A 24,265-nucleotide genomic window follows, 5' to 3' on the forward strand; every position below is an offset into this window, starting at 1 on the left:
TCCTCTTCCTTTCCTCCACAGTGTGCTGCCTGCTCTATATGTGGCACTGGAGCCGCTTTAGGAATCCAGTCCAAATGTTTTCCATATTAGTTCAGAGCCTTCTCTGTTTTCAAATAGCAGCCGAGCTGGGCTTATGGTGAGAGGAGGCTTTGGCAGGAAGGGGAAGGGAAGGGGAGAGTGGCAGACGGCAGGCACGCTCATCCACCCCAAACACTGCAACAGTAAAAGTCGAGAGTACAGAGAGGGAAAAGAGTGTCAAGAAAGGAGGAGAAATGGGGCAGGGGCAGAAAGGTTCCTCTGACAAGAAGGAGGGCAAGAAGAAGAAGAGAGATGTAAGCCCAGCGCAAGAGGACGGTCATAAGTGCAGAGTCTGTCGCTTCCCTCTGCTCGTCGCCCTGCTCCAGCTGCTGTTGGGGGTGGCCGTCACAGTCGTGGCCTTCCTTATGTTGGCCATCAGCCCCTCACTTCTGGCTAGGGAGACGCCACACTGGGCTGGAATCATTGTAAGCTCCATCCTTACGCTCGTACATCAGCCACTACATTTGCATGGACCCTGAGTCTCCCATTTCTGATTCTTCTGCATGACCCTAAGATTTATTCATTTTCGTTGCACTGCATGCCAACGCTGGCCCTCACCCACCTGTCTCAGCCAGACGGTCACTGTAGGCATGGGAAATCACTGGTATTGTCATGTTCTAATAAATCTCCATCTGTCATATTCATCTGAATGCATACACCTGAATCTACAATTCGTCTCAGTCACACAAGCCTGCACCTTCTGTTGTTTTTGTTGTATGTTCAACAAATCCTCAACATCTGGCGTGATGAGACGAGCCAGCTAATCACAGCATGTCACATTTCAACTTGGCCTCTGAACGCCAAAGTAGCATCTAAATGCCGAATTATTATTTGCATATGTGATGTGCATTCTACACTTGTTCTCACCTCGTCAATGTTACCATAAATACACACACATTAATACACCGCACATTTAATTTACGTCATTAAAAAGTTTAACTTTGACTAAACAGACAGTTTAAGATAAGATGTGTATTTTAATAAGGGTTATGCGGGTAATAACATGTTTAATTTCAAAACTGAGTTATCAAAAAGGCTCAAAGATTTCCAATGAACATTTGGTGTTAAAATGTAAACTCTTGTATGTAAATCATTTTAGTTAGGTTGCATTTAAAGTTGAAATACTAAAATAGGTTGTTAGTGTATTCAGGTACTGAAGTGTTAGCGTTGACAGTAGCTGAGGCATTATTTGAAGTGTTAAGGCCAGGACTAGACTCAAACAACTAGTGGTGATGGAGGCTGAGTGTTGCGTTGCCTCACATCTCAGCCAAAAAGTTGCACTTTAACACACTGCAAAGACTACAGCCAATGGTCAAGTAACACCTACGTTCTGCGCCGCTGTGGAGGGAAATAACTCCCCATACCAGCAGGTGGTGAGAGTCAGTATTTGTTTAAAAAAAGGGAAAGCAGAAAACCGATACAACAACAGACTCAAGATGCTAGTTAGCACATTGACAACACAACCTGATTTTGATTTTTGAAAGAACAAACAGCGCGAACAAAACAATAACAAAAAACTGTTTCTGCAAAAGAGCTTAATAGCAAAAAAGAGTCTCACCTAATACAACATATTTGTTTTTATTCTCACTCCCTCTTGACTTAAACTGTTTGTTTTCTTTCCTCATTTCCGTTTCTCTGCTTGTGCACTGAGCTGAACAGACAGAGTGATTTCAACAGGTTTTTCTGGTTCAGATGCCAATTCAACATATTGAATGGGCCAAAAAACAGCTGTCAAGGGTCAGCTAGTACCATTGGTGTGAGGCACACTGGAAAAACATGGGCGACAGACCCTCACCAACGGCCCAACATTGAGCGAACATCGGCTCGGTGTGTCAGGGCTCTTAAATCAGTTGAAATCACTAAAAATATAAGCAGTGAAAAAAATATGAAATTTCAGTTGATTTCGGTCAGCTGAGTTGTCAGTTTGCTTGAGGGCACTGAAAGTAGTTCAAATAACAGTTGAGGAGTAAAAGCAGCTGAAGTGTTACCAGATAAAGGATGTTAAAATGTCAGTTAATGTCTTAGCCATGAAAGCAACTGAAGTGACAGTGGACATGTCATGAGAGCAGTTGAAGCATCAGTTGAAAGGTCAGAAATGAGTGCAGTTGAAGTTTCCTTTAAAGAGTGTGAGATGTATGTCTGAATGCAAATTAACTTAAAGCCTAAACAATAAAAGCACCTGAAATGTAATTTGAGGTGCTAAAGAAAGTTGAAGTGTGCTGATATATGACAAGTGACACGCTATCAGCAACTTAAGAGTCTGTTTGAGTGTAACTTAGTGATACTGTTAGTTAAATGTCTTTTAGCAATCTTGAAAATAATTTAAAATGAAATTTCTGTGAAATTTGTTATATTAAACAACAAAAAGGTAAACTTTTCTTAACATCATATTTTCAAATAAGGTTTAAAGTCACATTTTGATGACAGAGAAAAAAACGTGATGTTCCTGTTTGGATTCTATCCTAGCTTATCACAGACGCCATCTGCTCTCGAAAACATCCCTGGACACCAACATCCCGAGTTAGATCCTCACGAGATTCAGCCAAGCAAAAAACACTGAGGTCATCAAGAACTTTCCAGAGAATCCTGAGTGCTTAAGAACCTGAGAAAAACATTTAAATAAGATGCTGCACGCCAGTCACAAGACTCCAATTGCACCGAAGAGATGGAGTGTGTGTGAGTGTGTGAGTGAGAGAGAAAGAGAAAGAGAAAGAGAGAGGGAGAGAGGGAGATAGTAATGTAATCAGATGACGCTTGCTGCTGAATCATGCAATATTAAGAGACGTCCCTGAAAACCTGCAAAATACTTTCTAAAACAAGTTTTTATACTGTATCTTCCACACATACTGTACATCATATACAGTAGGTATACATAATAGCATTAATGTACCAATGCAATAACACAAATGCGTGGTTCATTCATAAATCTAATCAAACTATGTCAAATATTTTCTGACGTGTTGTTGCAGCTATGTTTAGTTGCCATCGTGGGCATCATCCTATACTTCATCACCTACCACCCTGATGAGAGATCGTCTTTGCAATTCATTGTCAAGGTGAGTTGTCACATCCTGTTTGACACAGTGTTTGCAGAAGTGAACAAATCAGTTTGTAAATGACAGTCTCTTATGTCATATGTGGAGTCAAATCAGGTCCCTCTATTAATGTACAACGTCTCTGAAAATGAACAAAGTCGTATAGTAGAGTCTTTGTTGTAAAAGGTATAATGAGATGGGTTAGTGTTTTCTTTTGACAGAGAAGACCTTTGCAGAGGACAATGTTCTACTCACTGAGATACTGTCATTCTTAGCTGGCTGTTCTTATAGGGACAGTTCACCCAAAAATGAAATTTCAGTAATCATCTACTCACCCTCATGCCAGTGGAACAACACACAAAACACTGTCCGTGGGGAAAAGGCATTGCACTCATCTCCCAAACAACTGAAGCAAATGGTGACCAGAATCCAAACATTAAAAAAATACATAATAATACCACAAAATGTCTCTATATTGCCTGTCCGAGTCCTGAAGCCCCAACATGTCGAGTTGTTTTGAAAAACAGGTTTTTAGTATTGTTGTAGATTGTAGCCTTAAGCTCCTAGTGTGGGAGCCACGTTCACATATGTGCGCTCGCACCAGACCAATGACAGCTTGCGGTATCTGCACGCCAGTGTTTACATGCTACCCGGAAAACTCCCACACACACATTATGGGGAGTCAGCAGCAAGTTACAAGTCCCTTAGTTTGTTTTAAAACTACTGTGTGTGGGGGAGGCCCCCAACTTTCCATCGGCATGATGGTGGCTGAATTTTTATTTTTGGGTGAACTATCCCTTTAAGGAACTGCATCTGTAAAAGACAGAGCGAAAGGCATTTACTGCATTCTTGTTTAAAAAAGTTTTGTGGGGATTCCTATAAGGGAATGTGAACATTCATTAATCCCACTTGATTGTACAGCTTAATTAGCCATACAATATGTGCAGTTGGAATTCGAAGGCAATTAAAATCAGTCCCGCCATTGTTTGCTACCGAGAAGCAGATCCTTGGGAGCAACGTCCTCTTGTTTTTTTCCGGTCTGGATCTCGTGTGCATACCAGATTCAAATATGTACATACACCGTGAAGACAGGGTTTCAAAACACTTCACTCGTATTTTGCCTTAAGAAGTGCAGCTAATTGCAAAATGGTCTTTGCAGAAAGGCCAATTCTAAGTGTGTATGCACTATGTAGTTTTAAATACCATCAGACTGTCTGACTCACCAAAATAACACGGATTTTCTTAATTGACATTTTTGTATGCAAAGTTTACGAAGCAGTCTTTGGAAATTTTAAATTGTCTAATAAGATGTAGTTACCGACATGATGCATACTTCTTTGTTTGGGCTTAACTCCTCAGTGTAAGGTGTGCTGTTTTTATCCTTCTTCCTCACTTTTTCACCTATAAGTAATGGTATATCAGAAATAAGGCCAAATTAACCCTTTGAAACCTTGGGCCACATCACTTTCCTTGTGCTGCTCTCAGACACCTTTCCCAACCAAATGGGTGTGATTACTTTCAACAAACCATGGTCATAGCTAACTAACTAGCTATGACATGTTGGGCTAAAGTGTAACTGAATTTTGTCATTAGCTGATTGGTTCACAGCAAGCAGGTTTTGGTCACCAACCAAGCTTTCGTTCTTCGCCCCGTTTCCCAACCAATAACGTGTATGCCAGAACATTTGCAATTAGCCTGCAGTGTCTCCTCATCTGGCCCTAAAAAATGTGTTTTGATTTATGAATGTCATTAATTCAAACAACTCAGTGATTTTATGGCCTTAATATATTATTATTTTTTTGGCTTGCAATTTTATGGCTTTACAGTCAGTTTGTATATTTATTTCAATTGCCCTTGGCGCAAGGAGCGAGTGAGTCGAGTGAGGGGGAAATATGCTGTAGCTAGAGATATTTCTGAAGTTAAGTGTTACTATGTTGTCAGATGAAGGTCCGAGCCAGCTCACAACCCTTTCAAACGATTATTTATTGTTTCAAGATGCTCAATTTTTCAAACGTTAGTTTGTTGAGTTTGTAAGCGCTCACTAAGTATTCCTAGATACCACATGGACTATAAACAACTACAATATGAGTGTTGGCTCCTTTAGATTTCTACCTGCTTTCGTATTTCAGATCATTGGTTTAGTACATGTTAAACGTAGTACTTGTATCCACTTGCTGTACATACATTTCCCTGTAACCAACCATACTCCAGTTTTCACAACTGTACCCAAATGACGTAAATGCCCTTTCAAATCAAGCCCCGCTCATCACTTGTATAATTCCATAAGCAGCATGTAACTGAGAGCAAAATACAGCAGCGAATGAGGGCTCCTGTTATATAAGCAACGGATTAAGATAACGGTTTAGTGTTATTGAGATTGTGCAATTGCATCAACAACACAAAGCCTCTGTCACATTTTACAACTGTATTTTTAGACACTCTTTGTTGTTGCATATTCTCACACAGGACGTGCACTAAAGGTGGGAAGCGGCTGTAGCTGCAGGGCAGTGTTGCATGTGCCATGTCTCCTCTGTGCTAAGAGCTGGGCTCCTACTCGGAGGGTCAGGCCTTGCCTTGTAGTATTGTGGGTAATCTCTTTGAATTCAACTTGCCACAGGCACTGAGCCAGCATGTCTGTGTCTAAGCTACAGTTTTGGCACTCTGGGTTAATCATCATGAGACAACAGACGAAAGCAGGAGCCAGACTTTTAGTAAAATAACAAGAAAGGGTATTCTGACTGCTTTCATGGTAAAAGTGCATGCCCTCTGACATGTCCTCTGCCCTTTGCAGCTCCTGTACTTCATCCTGTGTACAATCGGCCTGGTAATTTCAGTTCTGGTCATAGCGTTTGCTGGACATCACTACCAACAGACCAGTAGCTTTATCTGTGAGCTGGAGGGAGAGGACTGCATGTGCACTCTGGATAAAGATGATCCCATAGCCCGCGCCTTCACCTACGAGGAAGTCGGCGACTGCGAGGAGATCACCGGGACGCTCGCACTCTACTTCCTAATCCAGATCCTGCTGAACGTGGCCCAAGCAATCGTCTGTGCCATCGGTGCCTTTATAATGTGGAAACACCGTTACCAGGTGTTTTTTGCCGGCCTTCAGATTGGCTCTCCCTCTTCCCAGCAGTGGCAGAAGGTTTAAGGTGATGATGACGGAGTTGATGGGATGAATCTGATCAGGTTGGAAGGTGATGCCAACAGTGTGATCACACTCTGACAGTTGGGGACATTTGCCTTTTTTGGTGTGTGCCTAAGTGTGTTTTCTTTGATGTCAGTTTATATTTACCTTAACTGGTAGTTGTACTATATTGGCTTTTTGCACAGATTTTCTATACCATGAGTAACTTTATACTTCTAGTTGCCAATACTACAAAAAATAACATAAATAGACAAGGAGAAGCAAAACAGTCAGTCTATTTTCAAATATATATTTATATATGTGTTCCACGATAATGATTTTTTGTTTGCTTGTTTCTAATTATCTTGACATTTGCTCTCATGACTCACAGCTCATGTGTAATTGCCAGACAAAAACCTCTACTTAACTCAAAAAATGTACACAGTCTTGGAAAATTTCCTTTGGTTTGAGCGACTGAGATTTAATGATCATGATTAGTAAGGTAGATATTGGCCCTAGTTCATACTAGTTATGAAGTACACACACACATACACACACCATAAGACCTTATTCATTTAATTAAATAGTTTATAGGTTGTTTTTTTATTTATTATGGAGAATAAGCATATCATTTTTTACTGACTGCCTCTAACCATTTTACAAAAAAAAAACCTAAAGAAGAAAGAAAACCAGTTTGGAGACAAGTTTGCCTTTTAAAGGGTATATGTTGCAAATGGCACTATCTTTAATTTAATGTAGGCTTTTCTTTTTATCGCTGAGGTGGAAATCTGAAATACTTCTGAAAACGGCCTGAAAACGGCCTGTTCTCGTAAGGTGCCCCCCACCCATCAGATCCCAGTGCAACCATACTGGCTGCACTGTCTATTCTGTTCTAGGTCTATTTACGCCTCTTTGCTCTCCTGATGCTTTAAGTGGCAAGCTGAGTGATGCCAAATTATGGTTTGCAAAATGTTAAATAACACTGCCTTAAGCTTTGTTTTCACACGTTAAAGAATTTCAAATATGGTCAAAATGCTGTAGCAAATATTAGTAAAGCATCCTTTTATGTCTTAATTCTTAAATAATTCTGTATTAGTTTGTCTGACGCACAACTAGAGAAGCTTAACGCCATGAATAACCTTTGTTTTGTCTCTTTTTCTACTACATAAACTCTGTAAATATTGCATAAAATCCTTGATGAAAAATAACAGCAAAGTACTTTTCAGCTAAAATAAGTAAGCCCTGTAATACTCCAAACAGTCCAAAACAGATCCTGACAGCAGTAACACAAGCTGGGCAGGGTATATACTTCATGAGACTGGATCCAGACTGAACTGGGCTGTGGCTTGCGAAGGTGGATGCCAGGCCAGTAGCCAGCATGACTCAAACAGCCTGTAGGAGTCAAACTACTGCAGCCACAAAGGGAGGGGGGAAGGGGCCGGGGTGAGGAAAGGGGGACTCAGACAGGCAGCTGGACAGAGGTAACTAAATCATCTCACGGTGTTTACAATGTTTCAGTTGTTTTTTTTTTCATGCAGAAAAGAGCAAAGGGGATGAAACAGCCAGATTTTATGGTTTTATGTTTAAAATGCTTCACTTTACACCGACGTTCAGCTTTATTTTAGACTTACTCTCATCTCAGCTGCCGACAGCAGTCGCCTACAGTCTATACATGCTGAGCAGGGAATTGTAAACGTGAGGCAGTTTCCTCAACAAGTTAGATGAACTATGTGCCCAAAGGGAGAGTGTAATTACTGTGCAATGCAATTTTCTCTTTGAATCACGGAAAAAAGGCTGATTGACTGGGGATGATGTAAAAATACTGTCTATTTTTCCCAGAATGGGGTGCTTGAGAAAGGAGCATTTACATGAAAAAAAGATGTCAATAAGTGCATTTGCTCTTTCAAGACTGTCATTCTGTTTGTGGTTACAAATACAAATATTTGTTTCAGTAACACACACTTCTTTTTCGTTTCACCACACACATGCAGGTCATACACAGAGAAAGCCAATTCAGACCAAACCCTCACTCATGTTCAAACAGATTTGCTTTTGCCGTTAATTTCATCATAATTAGTAAAGAATAAAAAACCAAGCAGAAAGAGAATCTGTGAGCATCTTTAACTATGCCACGGCAAGCGCTTTATACCTAAATATAATGTTATAAAACTGATGGGAAAATGCAAATGTAGTCAATTCAAGCAATATCTTCCTTTGTGCATACTATTTCATCCGGAAAGGCATTTTGCAGCTGCAAAATCTGTTGTTTTTTCTGCATACAGCACTGCATTTGATATGACAGTGACATAGCTGTAAGCAGGGAGAACAACAGGCTATTTCAGCTTGTTGATGCTGTTTAAATAAGAACTTTCTTGTTCTCTTTGCTTGCAAACTAGCTACAGAGGACGCTGAAGAGGATGTGATGGACGATGATATACTTTACAGTGTTTTGGCTGACTCAGATATTTTTTGCCAGAGTATGGCTGCACGAGCCATGCAATAGGATGTGGCCAGTGAGGATCCTTCCAGTACTAGAGCTGCTGAGAGCAAACACTGACTGGTGGTGCCTGTCCTCAAATTACCCTCTGATACCAACAGAAAGTGAATCATGCTGCTGCAATGAATTTCGACCTAGGCCCATTTTTGTTGGTTGCTATTGTTGATGCCAACCCCAGCAGACACCATGTGTGCATTAAGTTTTACTCTTTGGACAGAGGTGTGCTGGAGACCTTTTTCAGGAACACAAAGATAAACTGGAAAGTTTTTTGTCACCTAATGCTATGTTTTGGTTTGGTCAGACTAGTGCCATGAGACCAGTAACAGGCTTGGCATTGTGCTATGAAAGCCAGATTAAACCTCATAAAGTCTTTTTTCTTTCACTTTATGCATGCATGCATGCACAGGTACACACACACCACACTGGTCAATATCAAGCATGTTCTCATCAGCGATGAGGGGCATTTCTGAGATTTGAGGACATTGGGGGCTTTTAATTTTAAATAAGAAAAAAATGCTTCTAAATGCACTCCAGCATCTTATTCCCCTTTAAACTGTATTTTAACTTTCCAGATTAACTAGGAGTTGTGATATTAAAGATACCATTAGTTGTTTTTAATTCGTATTGAGTAGAAAAGATTTAGATTTAGATTTAAACGGGAAGATTTAGATCATTTTGAGGTAGCCTACTTTACCTGAGTATTTCCATTTTCTGCTACTTCATACTTCTTTTAAATCCAAGAGGGAAATATTGTACTTTTTACTGCACTACATTTTTCATCAGCTTTAGTGACTTTAAAGACTCAGATTAATAGTACAAAATCTAATCACCTAATAAATAACGATGTATTGGCATACGAACCTCAGAGCAGTATATAAAGTATTTAAAAGAGCTCCACCCTTACCAGCAACACAAAATATGCCACTTGAAGGACAAAATGGACCCCAAACTTGTGTTTCTGATCAACAATATAATAATTTTTTGAGGGCATTAACATGAATTGAAGATTAGATCAAGGGCTGTTAATAAAACATCTGACATCCAGGCCAAATAACACCACTGCCAGTGATGACTCAGGTTCACATACTATAAAAGATGGCCATCCAAAACACAGTGTTCCCACATATTTTCATGGAAAAAATTCCCAAACTTTTCCATGACTTTTCAAGGGCTAATACATATAGATTTTTCTTCTGCCCCACTTCCCCTGTGTTTTTTTTTTTTTTAAACATATCAGATCCAAACTCTATTCAAACCTAATTTCAGCGTGCTGCATCATACATTACATTATAAATAGAGCTATCAATGGGAGATAGCTGTATCAATTTCATCATTTAGAACAAAATTCCATGACTTTTCCAAAATGTTCAACAATTTTTACTAATTACATGACTTTTCCAGGCCTGGAAAATATGAGCGTGAAATTCCATGACTTTTCCAGGTTTTCATTACCGTAAGTCGATATGAAATGTAACTACTGAGCACCTGTAGCCTTTGTTCAGTATCAGAATGAAACCAAATCATTAATTATACAACAAGTAGTTCCCACCAGGCAATCTCATTGGTCCACAATTAACTTAGAAAGTGTTCATATTTGCATGACAGCACACCCTCCTCACCACCAGGAGAATTACTCATGTACCGCTCTCGGAGAAATCATATCATACTAATTCAAGCAGGGAACAGCAATATCAACAATGATCACTTTCGTATACAAAAATAATGCTTTACGATAGAAAATACAGCTGACCAAATGAAAAGTAACAGCCAAGTCACTAATGGTATAAACCACAAACTAACACAAAGATGACATCAACCAGCGTAAACAGACACATTATGAACATTGACAAAAACCGCATCACTGCTCAAATGACACTAAAGCAAACCCTCTCATGTTATCCTGGCACAGCGGCCAACTGTTTCTGTCTTGCGTTTAGTTAACGACATAAAACACACAAGTAAAACTGACATGAAGCCATAAATGTACACTGACTCACCAATCTGTAGACCCTGGCTCCTTTTAGATAACGTCCATCCGTTGATATCAGTCACGGAGCTGGAAAACTGGTCCTCACGGGCGGAATAACGTTAGCGGTCCACTAGCTAACTGCTAGCATAGCCAAATACACTACAGCCAATCTTTTCTTCCGTCTAAAAACACGTCTTCTGTTTATTTTCCTGATGCAGATAAGTTAAGGATAAGGTCGTCCCCCTTTTCGTGATAAAGTCATTTTTTTGCGTTGTAAATCCAATTTTGAAAAATCGTTCGGTCCTCGGGTGTCCTCGGCCGCCGCCATGATAACATTGATGTTGACATACGTTAGCTAAAACGAGCTGTGACGTAATGACGTCAAATACAACTGCGCACGTTTCCAGTGTGGGATCTCGATTGTGCGGATTGTACGTTGAATCAATAGCCCACACAATTGAAAGATAGAAATCACATTACAAACAGTAATATTACAAATATAAGTTTTTTAATGAAATATTTTTGGTGTAGAAAATTTGATTTAAAAGAGAGTTTTTTTTTATAATTTACACAACAGAGTGTACAGAGATGCAGCATACTTTAAACCTTGACTACTTTTATATTATGTTCAACCTTGCTAGAATCATTACCAAATAAATGATTAAAAAAGGTTTTGTCTTCTTTTCTTGGGTAATTGAGGAAGCCAAACTCCACATTTTCCCCAAATAATATTAAGTCCGATTGAACAGACACCGACTGAACATCCACACTAAAGGTGCCTTTAAGGCAGAATCCAAATGTTTAAGTAATCTGTGACATCCCCAAGAGACACAGTTGTCTCTGTCTGATTGTAGTACTGTGATCATAACTGTTTTTATTTATACAGCTGTGATTTCTCACAGCAATGTCCTCAATTTTTAAACTTAAGAAACATTATCACATTTTTTCAGTGAGGACAGATCTCAATTGGATTACAAACAGCAGAAAATATTCAGATTATAGTGGGGAATATGTATCCCCGCTCTGTTTAATGATGCCTTTCACACACTGTAGAAGCACCTACATGTGATGGAGCGCAGGCCTGATTGTGGTGTTTTTCCATGTGCTTGTTGAGTGTTATGATGTAGATACCTCATGTGACTACAAAGGCTCAATCTCGCAGCCAGACACAGGAAGTCACATGCCAGTCATCACGGGGGCATGTTTATTTATAAAGAAAAAAAATGACAGTGAGATGGGACCTTCCAGCACTCCTCCTCGATCACTAACAACTTTCTGTGTGGTCAATTGATCTTTAAAGGCAAATAAAAAACACACTGAGTGAAACCTGGTTCGACTGATGCTGCTGTGGGTCTTTAGAGGAGACTGCAGAAGACAGAAGATCATTATGTGTATTGACAGAAATCACAACAAGTTTCACAGCAACTTGAAGACAACAAACTGAACTCATCTTGTGTTTTTGTTATGCAACTTAACAGCTTGAATTGTTTATATCCAGTTAAATATATAGTTTAGACTCAGTTTAAATCTAAATGAATTTTCAGCAAGATGTCCTTTGGGTATTTTCAGTGCATCAAAGTCAAATCGCCTGACTCTCACACTAGGTAAAGCACTGCCTGCAGCCACAGAGGTGTTTGGGACACTGCCTCGTATTTATTGACCTTCTCTGGGTGTTTTCTCACTCTCACTACTGAATACACACAGGCTTAGCACGTGACTCTGGGCTGTGGTTTGTAAAGAGATTCCAAAATGACTGTGATCCAAATGTGTCAAAGGTTGTTTTCATAAAGTAAATAATACACTGCTCACGTGCATTAAAAAGGTTCAGCGTGTACTGAAGGGATGAAATGAAGCGGACCATCTTATGTGTTATCCTAAGATTATTTCCCCCGCAGTTTATAAAGGTTTTTTTTCTGGTAAGTGGATAAAAAAGTTTAATATTTTCTCTACATGATCAAAAAAAATCTCAGCAGATAAAACGCCCCATTCTGGAAGCAAAGCAGACCAAAGCAGCGCATGTTTATTTAGTATCACACTAAGGCAGCGAGACTTTTGCCAGACAGTAACGATTGTCCTGGTATTATTCTCTCCCCTCCCTTCCCTCTCCAAGTCCAATACATTCCAGTAATGCTGCACTTTACCCTTCTTGTCTACGCAGTGACAGCTGCTCACCATTATGGCACTGCGTGAGCTAATTTTAATGGCTGTCACAGGCAGCAGGAGCAAATGCAGGCCTGCCAGCGTAAACAGTGAACTGTAGCCAAGAAGGATGGGCTTCTCTGTAGAGGGTAAATGACAGGACAGGATAAAAGACCAGTGGAGGCCTTTCTGTGACTCGTTTATTATCTCAAATATGGTACACAAACATACAGACAATCGACCAGCCGCAGCTTTAAATGATACATTTCCACAAGTACTCAGTGCTAAATTACCAACAATGTGAATGGATGTGCGGAGGACGAGCCTGGATGTAACCACTGTTTCACACATATAAAGGGAATTTCATTTCTTTATGAATATAAACACTACATTGCAAAGGAAAAACAACCTTTTGAAGAGACACAAGCGCTCACTAAAGAGCTTTCTTCTTCACATTCTCTTAAACATTGGTTCCCAGCCTCTTTTGTCCAATGTACACCCACAACCCACAGTCAGATCACCTTAAGTGCCCCCTCATGGACAACACAGTCATGTTTAAAATGTGTTATTTGAAAGGACTTTAAAGGGACAGTTCCCCCCAAAAATACACATTTTTCCTCTCACCTGTAGTGCTCTATCAATTATTTTTTGGTGTGAGTTGCAGAGTGTTGGCAATATCAGTTGCAGAGATATCTGACTTTGCTTCAATGTATTGGAACTAGATGGTGCTCAGTTGCGGTGCTCAAAGCACCAAAAAAATACATTTGAAAAACTCAACAGCAATGTCTCTTTCCAGAAATCATGACCGAGGTACTCAAGATAATCCACTGACCTTTTTGTGAGCAGTTTCATCTCGTAATTATTTTTACCAAACTACATCTGAAAACCATATAACCGCATAATACGCGCAAGGAAGCGTGCATCTGCTCATTGACGAGAGGCTCATAACAGTACAAGATGTAAACATTAATAGCTTTCTCACCTGTAACATTAATTAGCTCAGTGGCGCTTGGTGAGCTAGCAGTAGATGCATGCTTCCTTCCTGGACATCTCTTCAGCCAATATCTCCAATACTCGGCAATTCATACCAAAACAATTTAAATTAATAAACAGTGCTACAGGTGACAGGGAAAAAATACATTTTTGATTTGGGGGTGAATTTTTTCAGCATGATGTTATTTTAACACTATTATATATAAGTGGATATTGTCACTACAAATCTTTATTCATTTGAAGTTACAATGTACATTTGTATCAATTTCTTTTAGCCTTGTACAAGTAACCCTGGTTGGCAATCGTTGTTCAAGAAAACAAGCATAATCTCTTAATTCTGTATTGTGATTACTTGATTTAATTTTAAACTTGGATAACAGCGAAGCTCATGAGTTAGACTGGTTTAAGGACAAAGGTTAAATTCCACAGTCTGGTCTAATATCTGTGCATCATATCAGCTGTTAATTAGCTGTAATTAAATGCCAACATGAGCTAAACAAAAGCAGCACAGTGACGGCATATACAGTGACTCTTTGCTGTTAATATGCGATGACTACCCCTGCCTCATGAGCTGAAACATGATCCCGTCTGAATGAGGACAGGTTTTTTCCTAGAGGCCGTGTGCTCCCTTCAAGGACAAGTACAAGTGAACGAGTGAGAGTAAACGGAGTGTGGGTGGGTTCAGAGGAGGTCAGGGTGAGTTTGGGGGAGTGATCAATCATTCATCCCCAACAACAACAAGGACTAAGGCCCAACTGTGTTTAGAAAGCTGCTGACTCCAAGCGTGTTATAAATTGATTCTTTATTATTTATCCGACCACATAAAACATGTTTTTCTATACACTTTGTTTAACAGAAAGTGTCACATGACGGTCACCACTGAGTGCATGCTCTTGTAATCTGCCATTAGTTGTGCAAGTTTAAAACAGACTTACAATCAACTGCAGTCCAAGAGAAACTAGTAAGGATGATTTACACTAAAAAATGAAACTTTAAGAAACAGTAGAAGATGGAGACAATATGAGCAGATACAGTAAATATTACAGTAGTAGCTGGCATCACTGCAGACATGATGTTGTAACAAAGAACTGTAAGCTTACCATCTTCAGTCAGTACTACATTATGTACCAATATAAGATTAAGACTTAAAAGAAATTTCAAGTAAATTCTGCACAGGTAATCATTATGTTTAATTCACATTTCTGTTATTTATATACTCTGTAGAAATCTATAAAATGGCAACTGAAATGGTGCAGTGAATGCATTTTTAAACACAAAGCATGCAAAAATAACACCCCAACTAACCAATGTTTCCAGTTACAGGCTTAAATTTTTACCCTTTTTCTTAAAAAAGTGCACTTTCAGCAGTTACAATGTACTGTTTAAAAAAGTTAATGAGTAAGGCAGCACGATACCTTTCCAAAATGCAAAAATAATACTCCAGTTATGAACCACAAATTTTCTCATAAATACCATCAGAAATTTTAAAAGCAAAGGTGAGAGGACTGGATGTTTGCACTCTTCCCCTGTACACCAAACCCCCGAACTTCTCAAACACCTCCAATCATTGACTGTGCGGCCTTTCTTCTGCTCTCTGACACATCAGCACTGAAGACAGTCGAAGAACGAGACGTGACAGTCTGCAGACTTGACAGCACTTAACCATTAACCTCACCTTAACATTTCCCTCAACCTCTGTCTGGCACACTAACACTACACTGGCAGATGTGTGGCGTGCCGGGCCAATCATTCACAGAGCTGAGTTGTATACGTGGGTCTGTGCAGATGGAAGGTAAAGCATGCTGAGTGAGCACATAATGCACGTTTTTTGTCTTATAAGGCACAGATTGGGTCACAGAAAAGACACTATGTCAAAAATGAAGTGTCCACACCTGCATTTTGACATCAGTGATTGTAAATGCACTGTGAGTACATGTATTGTTCTTAAGGCTGGAGTTAATGTATGTTGGCATCTCTGCAGCCGTGTGGCCCGTCACTTGCAGTGTCCCGAGCCTTGAGCCCCTCAGTGGGCTGAGGTTTGATGGTTGGGCTGAGGTGGACCCAGGAATCCGAGCCTCTGCTTGTTTTTCCTCTGCTCTGTCATCTGTTGTGGACACAGAGAGGGAAAATAAAACATCAGAGTGACTTTTAATTTTGCATGTTGCAAACATGTGAAATGCAAACCCCTTTTTGAGCTATTATTGTTCTAGTGGGCACTTTATTATGCAAAAAACAATCTTCACACATAATTACTACATTCCAGAGGGGAGTGCTTATCTATTTGAACTTGGAGTGCAGGTAAAATGACACTCTGAATCTCTTCTCTAAGAGCGAGAACATTCATTAGAAGACACAAAATGAATCTTGAGCTCATTACTTTAGGAAATGAATCTCAATTAGCTGTGATGCAAAAACCACTGAATGCCACAACAAGGCTACTCAAATTTAGTCATTTCAAGCACTGCAAACAATTACTTTCTGAGAGTTTTACTAATCATTTTAAAGGTTCGGTGTGTAAGATTTAGGGGGATTTAGTAGCATCTAGCAGAAATGGTTGCAGATTGCAACCAGTTTAAACTTCTCCTGGTCAAAATTCCTTTAGTGCTCATGTTCAAGAGGTTTTTACTGGGACCTGAATTATCTACAAAGGTCTCTTTATGTCCTGAAGAAATGGACTGAATGGTTAAAACACTGAATAAAGGCAATTCAAATTAAAAACCTGTGTTTCTCCTTTGGTATTTAGCATGTTGGAGATGGCAGGCTCACCTACCACATCCTAATGTGTGCTGGCCTTATTTCTGATCCAGACGTTCAGGAGGTTTTTACCAGGAGTCAAATTATCCGTATAGCTCTCTTACTCTCAAAAAAAGACCAGATGAATTAAACCGGTTAACACGAAGACACAAAACCACAAGTGGCACTGTTTGTTTGTCCATTCTGGGCTACTGTAGAAACATGCTGGTGCAACATGCTGATCTCCTTGGACAAGAACCTTCCCTCTATATTGATATAATTCGCCTATTTTATGGTACCAAAAACACAGTGATTCTTATTTTCAGATGTTTAAACACTAAAGAAAACATACCAATTACACAATATTCCATTTAGCCAATATATATTTCCCTAAATACAACACACTGGACCTTTAAATGTCCTTCATGATTTGACTGAGATACTATAAAAGAGATATTTCCTCTCCAAGGTTGTAAACAGATCGCTTTGTACAGCTGTCGTGTTGTGACTGGAAACTAAAATGTCCCTTGGAAACTTCATTAGAGGACAACGTCATGTGCTGTGCAGAACTGTGATCTGCACGCTGGATGTTGTATAAGTGTGTTGGGGAAGTTTGATGAATCAGAAGCGGCTGCTTTCTGACAACCACCACATTTGCAGCAGTGTCAGTGCTGACGTCATAAATGAAGGCCACTGGTTTTGAAAAACCATAAACCATACATGCAGACTAAAGGAAATGGAGTAAGCTGAGCAGATCCCTAAAACCCACGCAACAAACAAATAGCAGCACACACATACACACACACACGCAGAGTCTGGGCTGTGATGGTGTAAAGTGCCGAGGTCAGCAGAGGTGGTAATGAGGGAGGAGCTGCAGGAGCACTTTTCTCCCAGTCAGAAACAGTTTGAGTTCAGAGCTGGTGAGACCTGCAGTCCTCCCCTCATGACTGCAGAGCTGTGGTTTGGCCGGCATAAACACACTCACCTCTCAAAATTTCTGTTTATCGTGAAGGCGGAGTGACAACCCTGCTAAACCCATGACTCGATATTAGTCAGCACAGACTACTAAAGCTAGATTCAAATAATAAATGGCCTGCAGCTGACCAAAACTACAAATTCAGAGAAAAGGCTTTGGTGTCTTGCTCAAGGACACTTCACAAACACTCAAACTTAGTTGTTACAGAAGTTACACGAGGAATCCCGGCCAGCAGAGAGACATTACAGCCTGAACTGCTTACTGAGGTCGACAGAGGTTGTTTTTTTGTTTATCAGAGTGTGATCCCTCCCTAGTAGGAGCTGTTTGCACACATCTGGCAGAAGAGGAACAAGGACAGGCCTGTGACTGCAATCACATGCAGGCGAGGCAGGTGATGAGAGTGATCAGTCACACTGCAGCAGCCGAGCAAGTCATCCAAACAGCCAGAGGCTCACTGGCGGCAATCAGTTGCGTTGATCGCTGACGTGCTAGTCACCTGTCGTGCTGCATTCAAGAGCATCAAGATAGGGTCCATCTAGGTTACTCGGTAAAGAAATGATTAGCAAAATGAGACTGCTGACGCCGCCTACTCCATGTGACCTCTTGCCCTGTAGGTGCTTTTAGGTGAAAGAAGCCTCAAGGTCAGATAGCACGTGGAGTTAACAGTCAATGTGCTATAGTTGGCGGAGCGGCATGCATCTAAACATGATGTTACGATGACATAAATAAAGCGGCTGATGAGTTTAAACCACAGACAGATACTGACATGAACTGATGGCATTGTCTATGTGTTTGTTTGGCTACCTGCTTGTCTGCTTTTTTTTTTGTTATTGTCTCCTGTGTCTGGTGCGCCGTAGACAAATTTCCACCCTTGTAGACAATAAAGATCTACTGTATTCTATTCTTGCTAAAAACAGGATGATTTTGCCTTAGATGAATCATCAGGCATTCAGATCAGCCTACCACTGTGCTCAGACCAGAGCCTTTCCCACCACAGCGTGAAAAACGGCCCGAAGCGGCACTGTACCTGTTCCTTAAGCTCAGCCAGCTGGCCAGACAGCTGAGCCACCAGAGTGACAGTGCTGTCCAGTTTCTCCTGCAGAGAGCGCATCTCATTCTGCTCGTTGTCTCCCTCGCTGCTCACCAGAGACATGGCTCTCATACGGGGGAACCACTCCAAGTTCTTCTCCTGGGAGGAGAGAGGGAGAGGAGAGAGAGATGGGATGTGAGAGAGGTGAGAGGCATAAAAGGCTGAAATAAAGCTGACTCAGTAGGTCAGGGAGACGGCAGCAACAGTATGCTGGCACAGACAACGGCAAGGAGGATTTGCATAGACGTGCAGGGAGCATTACAGAGCTAAAGGCAGACTGCAGGAGGAGAGTAAACAGAGAGGTATTGGTAATTGGAGACAGACATGGAGGTTTTATTATTAATCATTCCATCAGAATAGAAGCTGCTCTCTTTTTCGTGCTTGACAGTGTAAAATGTTTTAAGCAGCAGTGTCTGTCTCTTGGATACTGTGGATAGCAATTATACACTAAATGAACAGTAACTGGCATTTCAATTCTCACCCACTCCAGCACACCGTTGATTTGGGAATGAGTCACTGTCGTCTATCAGGAACACAACTGGGAGTACAGTGTTATTAATATGCATGTGTGTATGTGTGTGTGTGTGTGTGCACGCGAAAAGCTGATACATTTAGTTTATCATCTGTTTTTCCGACGGTGCAGTGGACAGACCAAACCATCTGCAGTCATGCCACGAGAAAACAGTGAGCGAAACGAACCTATGGCATTATGTAATGGACTTAAGTGAGTCTGTGTTTGTACATGTGTGGGTGAGTGTACTGTTGGCGTGCATCTGCATGGATATGTACATAGCAAATCTAGAGCCAGAGTGTGTGTTTTACAACACGCATGCTCTCGACAGTGAGATAGGTTTCGCAGAGACAGACTGCCATCAGCTGATCTTATGTAATATTCCTTTGCCAGTTCTTCTGATAAAAATTACTTAAAAGGTGCCGAGAGTGGGATTTGACTGGCACCACATTAAGTCCAGTAGGAGGAGTGAGGTATTCTCCCACCTACTCTTATATAAGAATAGACTACAAGGATAGAAAAAACGATGAGTGTGTGAGACACTGAGGACAGACAAAAGGACATGAGGAGAGTCTGAGGGCGGAGAAGAAGGCGGGGTGCGTGGGTTATTTGTTTATGTTTCCTTAATTAATGAGTTTATCACACTTTGCTAAGTGCAACATTAATGGCAATGACATATCATAGGACTGGTGCACCAAAGCTAAACTTACTCTGCCTGTGAAATTCATGAACAGGACCAAAAAACTAAGATATCATTGTCTTTTGCTATGAAACATTCTGCTTCAGGCTTTACGATGAACAGCATGCATGTCATATTTAAAAATAGAAAGGCACTGGAAAGCAACATTTATTAGTAATTTGAGGTTAGAGAAAATAAAGAAAAAATGTATAGCCACAATAGCACCACTTAACAAAACTGTTGAATACCGCAGATGCTAAATTGAGAAAAAACTTTGCTTTCTCAGACTTTTTTTTGGACTTTCATTAGAAGGGAAAATTGTATCAGTCTATGTATAGCAACAGAGATAATTACAGCTAGTTTGTTGCAAAATTAACAGGGTTTATCTTCAGCGCAATTTTGTCTAATCTCCCACTTATGATACGTTCATTTTGCAATGGGAAGTTTCAAAGTTTTCCAGTTGGAAAGTTTAATTGGAAAGCCCCCTTAGCTAGGATTTCGACTTGCAAAGTCAGAGGACCCTCACAAACCCGTACTCAAAATCTATGATGACTACCACACATAGTATAAAACTGTAAAAAAAAAAAAAAAAACAATGTTGGATGTAAAAGATCCAAGTCCAGGCACTCAGGGTTTGTAAAGCATAAAAGGCCTTTAATTCACAGGGCTACAAACATTTAAAATACACCAACACGTATTGGCTTGCGCCTTCTTGGTGTCGAGATACACTGAGACAAAGAGAGTGATTATAGCTGCTGTCACCAAAGGTGCACTAGGTGTGTATAAAACTGTAGCTGTATACTGTTTATCAACCCTTCTTTCTTATTTGTGTCTCATTTAAACCATTTTATGAACACTTTTGTCTAAAGTCTACATGTTTCTACAGTGTTTGTTTGCACAAAATGCAGCGTAATGCATTGTTATTTACTGGTATTGCTAACAATGGCTATGCTGGCAACAACTGATATTGCTACCAACTTGTTATATTGGATGAGCATGTTAGCATGCTAACATTTAGCATGCAATTTAGCTCAGAGTTCAGGTATTACAAATACACAAATTATTGTTGATTTCAGTGCATTTGTATCTTCGAAAATCGGGGCATTCTTCTCTCACTTCTTTTAGTAAGCTGCAATCCTCTGCTACTTTTGCAACTGTCATTATATTTAGGACCTCTCCACAGTGATTAAGCAACTGACACTATGGGAGATTTTTTTCTGAAAAAAGAAGATGCTACCATTTTTAAAAATTTTGCTAAATTGTGAACAGAATATTAGTCGCATCAATAATGCTGAAAGGTTATGGTCAGGATGACCTTTTGCAGTGATTTGTAATTAAGTGAATGTATATCAGACTCTGTTCACTTCACATGAAAGAGATCCTTTATATCTTTACCGCAGTTTTATTTTTGGTTGTTTTCAACACTTTGGCCACTTTTTACTTTTGACTTGACTACTTTTTTTCCATCCCTGACTACAGGGGAGGCAGTTAGACTGATTAAGTATGACTGCTGAGCCACACAGTATGAATCGAGTCATTCTATAAGAGCCTGCCTGAGAATCTCGCTCTAATTTGGGCCTCAGGCGTCAAGGGGCCGATAAAATAAAAAAGAATAGTTTCCTTTCTCACAGCTTCAAAAACACAACGAGGGCTCTGTGAGCTCAAAGACAAAGCTTCAACGTCACTGAACTGAAGACTGTCAGATGCTTGTTTTATCAAGTCATCCATAACTGATGGATTAAGAAACCTCAGAGATTCAATAAAGAGACCTAGGAGACACCACTGGAGTGAATACAATATCCTGTTTGAACGTACAGTCACTCATGTCATTTAGAGCATCATCTCTAAATCGATGATATGAAGTTAAGCAGTGACTGTACAGAGTATGACCCCCCCACATCTTATTGCTGTTCATTAGACTGTACAGTGGTCCACTGTGTGCTGTGCTGCACTGTCTGAATGAGTCAAGGCCTTAGTGTTGCTTCACTGATCCAGTTAAACACCTCAGTGAGCACGAATTTACAGACATTCATGTGCTTCTCACTCTGCTGCCGTCGCCATAACGCTGGTGTATTTCATCACGTACCATTCATGTACACACTGTACTTCAGCTGTGCAGAGAGCTACAACGCCAACCCGAAAACTTAGGTCAGTGCCATAAACAAACTGCAGGAACAACCTCAAATGTCAACAGAGTCAGACACTAGAGCCAAATTTCAGCAAGGCTGAAAAATTAGTCCTCCTGTTGTAGTTGCTAAAATGTTGAACAATTTCTTACATTTAGCCATCACATAATTTTTGCAAATGCAATGCTATGGCAATAGTACAATCCAATTCTCAGGTGCTTTTATCTTATTTTTTTTTATTTTTAAATGCATTTTTAAGATGATTTGCTTGAGTTTTATGCGAACTGTGCAATTGTATTGAGCCGGTCAAAGGAGAATATCTGTCACCGCCTGTTTGTCTATATATCTATCTATCTATCTATCTATCTATCTATCTATCTATCTATCTATCTATGTACTTACCTACCTACCTCTACACATAACTACATATTTGATCTAGAAGGGGAAAAGGGTTGCTTCTATATTTTCTTTAAAACTTCTCAAAATATTGCTCTACTGAAATTAGTAATGTAAAAATGTAGGGATGAACGAATTCAATGAATAGTTTTGAGTCATTTATTAACTTAAACCCTAGAGATTAGTAAGTATATTGTATATTATTTGCATCTTTTCAACCAACTAAATTATCTGTATCCGTACTCAGATTGGGTTTAAATTAAAGTGGGTTGGGCATTAGACTGGGAGGCTTCTAACAGGAAGCTTGAAACTGATATAAGTTGGTCTGAAGTTGCTATATTTATTATTGATTACAAAACAATTTATAGAAAAGCCTCAGAATTGAGCTTTAGATCATTTTTGATCACAAGAGTAAGAGATCGAACACAGTTACCTGAATGATGATTTTCCTTCACCATGAATAGAGACACTGACCTGCCCCTTAAAGATGTTTCTATCGCATAATTAAGACCAATTCAGCCAATCCTCATTAATTCTACACGACCTTGCAAGTTTGTCCAATCACTCCAACTTTACCGCAAGCCTGACTTTTTAAAACAGGTAACGTCTCATTTTATTATAGAGCTGCACGCAGCGTACTGATTCGCTCAGCCCCTCCCTGCCCCGCTCTCTCTCTCTCCCTCTTTCTCAGTTTATCATGAGACTACTACTGGGGGACTGGAGATCTACGCCTGGGACAGAGTTTCACATGGAGACAGGGCTAAGGGGCCAATCACACTGAGAGGCTTTGCGCCAGACACGGCCGCTCCCAATACGCCTTGGAAACGCATCCTGAAAAACACCCGGGAGCACCTGTGGAGTGGGGCTGCGTGCGCATGCTGCATATAATATTGATAAGCAGTGTAACTTCACACCTTGAGCTGGAAAGTTGAAAATATCTTAACTTCTGTGTACACCCAAAAACCACCGGAAAGATACACTGCACAGCAGCAAGAGAGAAGCCCCTGACAGGCGTGCTGTACCATAGGGAAGCCATTGTTTTGCTGGCAACGCTTTTCTAGAGACGCGTTTTGGTGTGATCAGCATAGCATCACATGTCTAACGATACCCAACTGTTATAAATGGTTTTAACAACAAAGTCAAGCCATTTTGGTATTGCTGTGACATTGTTGGGACTTTTTAACGGCTTGATTTTGGATATTAGCCAATGTTGTCGTGTTTGCTCGTGCCAGGCAGAGAGTGCAGGAGACCAGCTCACAGAGACCGTCCTTCAGGTCTACTTTGGACAGCAGCAATTCAGTGTAGGAAACTCTGTACACACATAATAATGAGCTGAGAAACTGAGACGACATCACAACTATTTTTGCGATTTTCACTTACAAAATAAACACTTATACATATTGAATCACAATTTTTTAGAAAAGGTGCCATGAAATCAGGCATTTCCAGTACATTAACTACACCAGGTACTCATTCCATCCAAGTATTCAGCTCAACCCCAAAATCCAAAACATTTGATTATTTCAATGACTAAAACGTGAGCATTTGCCTGGTTTTCCCCTTTTTTATTCATGTGTTTTCACTGTTGGTCAGGAAGAACAAGAAACTTGAAGATTGTGATACGTTCTAACAGGCAGCTGTGATTGTTTAGGACATTATTAAGACTTCTTTACCTGTAAATAAACCCACAAGAAAAATAACTCAATTAATTCATTGTGTACTTATCTGTAGCTAATGGCAACAATGATATGCTTATAGCAATATTGCCATATTATCACCATACCTCAAAAATCGTACGTTTATTGTGATTTTAACTACGCGTCACAGTCTGCATTTTGGGCTATGCTCACAGTAATGCACATTATTTATCCTTACACACAGTACTGCACACGGTCAGGAAGTTAAGCTAAAAGTAG

At 40.1% G+C, this 24,265-nt stretch overlaps 2 protein-coding genes across 4 annotated transcripts in view; one reads left to right on the plus strand and one right to left on the minus strand.

Annotated features, from left to right (window-relative positions):
* The first annotated feature begins 39 nt into the window (after positions 1 to 39).
* On the plus strand, positions 40 to 11,497 carry sspn (sarcospan (Kras oncogene-associated gene)). Its single transcript, XM_042496481.1, has 3 exons — positions 40 to 503; positions 3,048 to 3,134; positions 5,905 to 11,497. Exons 1-3 carry the CDS (start codon positions 273 to 275, stop codon positions 6,262 to 6,264), a joined length of 678 nt encoding a protein of 225 aa, XP_042352415.1. The 5' UTR covers positions 40 to 272; the 3' UTR covers positions 6,265 to 11,497.
* Positions 11,498 to 14,623: 3,126 nt separating this feature from the next.
* The window catches only part of itpr2 (inositol 1,4,5-trisphosphate receptor, type 2), an 81,865-nt gene continuing 72,223 nt past the window's right edge, over positions 14,624 to 24,265 (minus strand). For 2 of the 3 annotated variants that reach the window (XM_042496637.1, XM_042496636.1), the window contains exons 56-57: positions 18,575 to 18,736; positions 14,624 to 15,942 (exon numbers count right to left, since the gene is read on the minus strand). In XM_042496637.1, coding sequence (XP_042352571.1) covers positions 15,862 to 15,942; positions 18,575 to 18,736 — 243 coding nt within the window. In that variant the 3' untranslated portion in view covers positions 14,624 to 15,861. The remainder of the gene's footprint in view (positions 15,943 to 18,574; positions 18,737 to 24,265) is intronic. The other variant, XM_042496638.1, reaches the window with a different exon arrangement.

The sequence above is a fragment of the Plectropomus leopardus genome, chromosome 11, assembly GCF_008729295.1.
Source record: "Plectropomus leopardus isolate mb chromosome 11, YSFRI_Pleo_2.0, whole genome shotgun sequence".
Taxonomy (NCBI): domain Eukaryota; kingdom Metazoa; phylum Chordata; class Actinopteri; order Perciformes; family Serranidae; genus Plectropomus; species Plectropomus leopardus.

Coding starts and splice junctions, on each gene's coding strand:
- sspn (XM_042496481.1), top strand. CDS start 273: ATGGGGCAGGGGCAGAAAGGTTCCTCTGACAAGAAGGAGGGCAAGAAG. Junction 504..3,047: donor CACACTGGGCTGGAATCATT/GTAAGCTCCATC, acceptor GTGTTGTTGCAG/CTATGTTTAGTTGCCATCGT. Junction 3,135..5,904: donor CTTTGCAATTCATTGTCAAG/GTGAGTTGTCAC, acceptor TGCCCTTTGCAG/CTCCTGTACTTCATCCTGTG.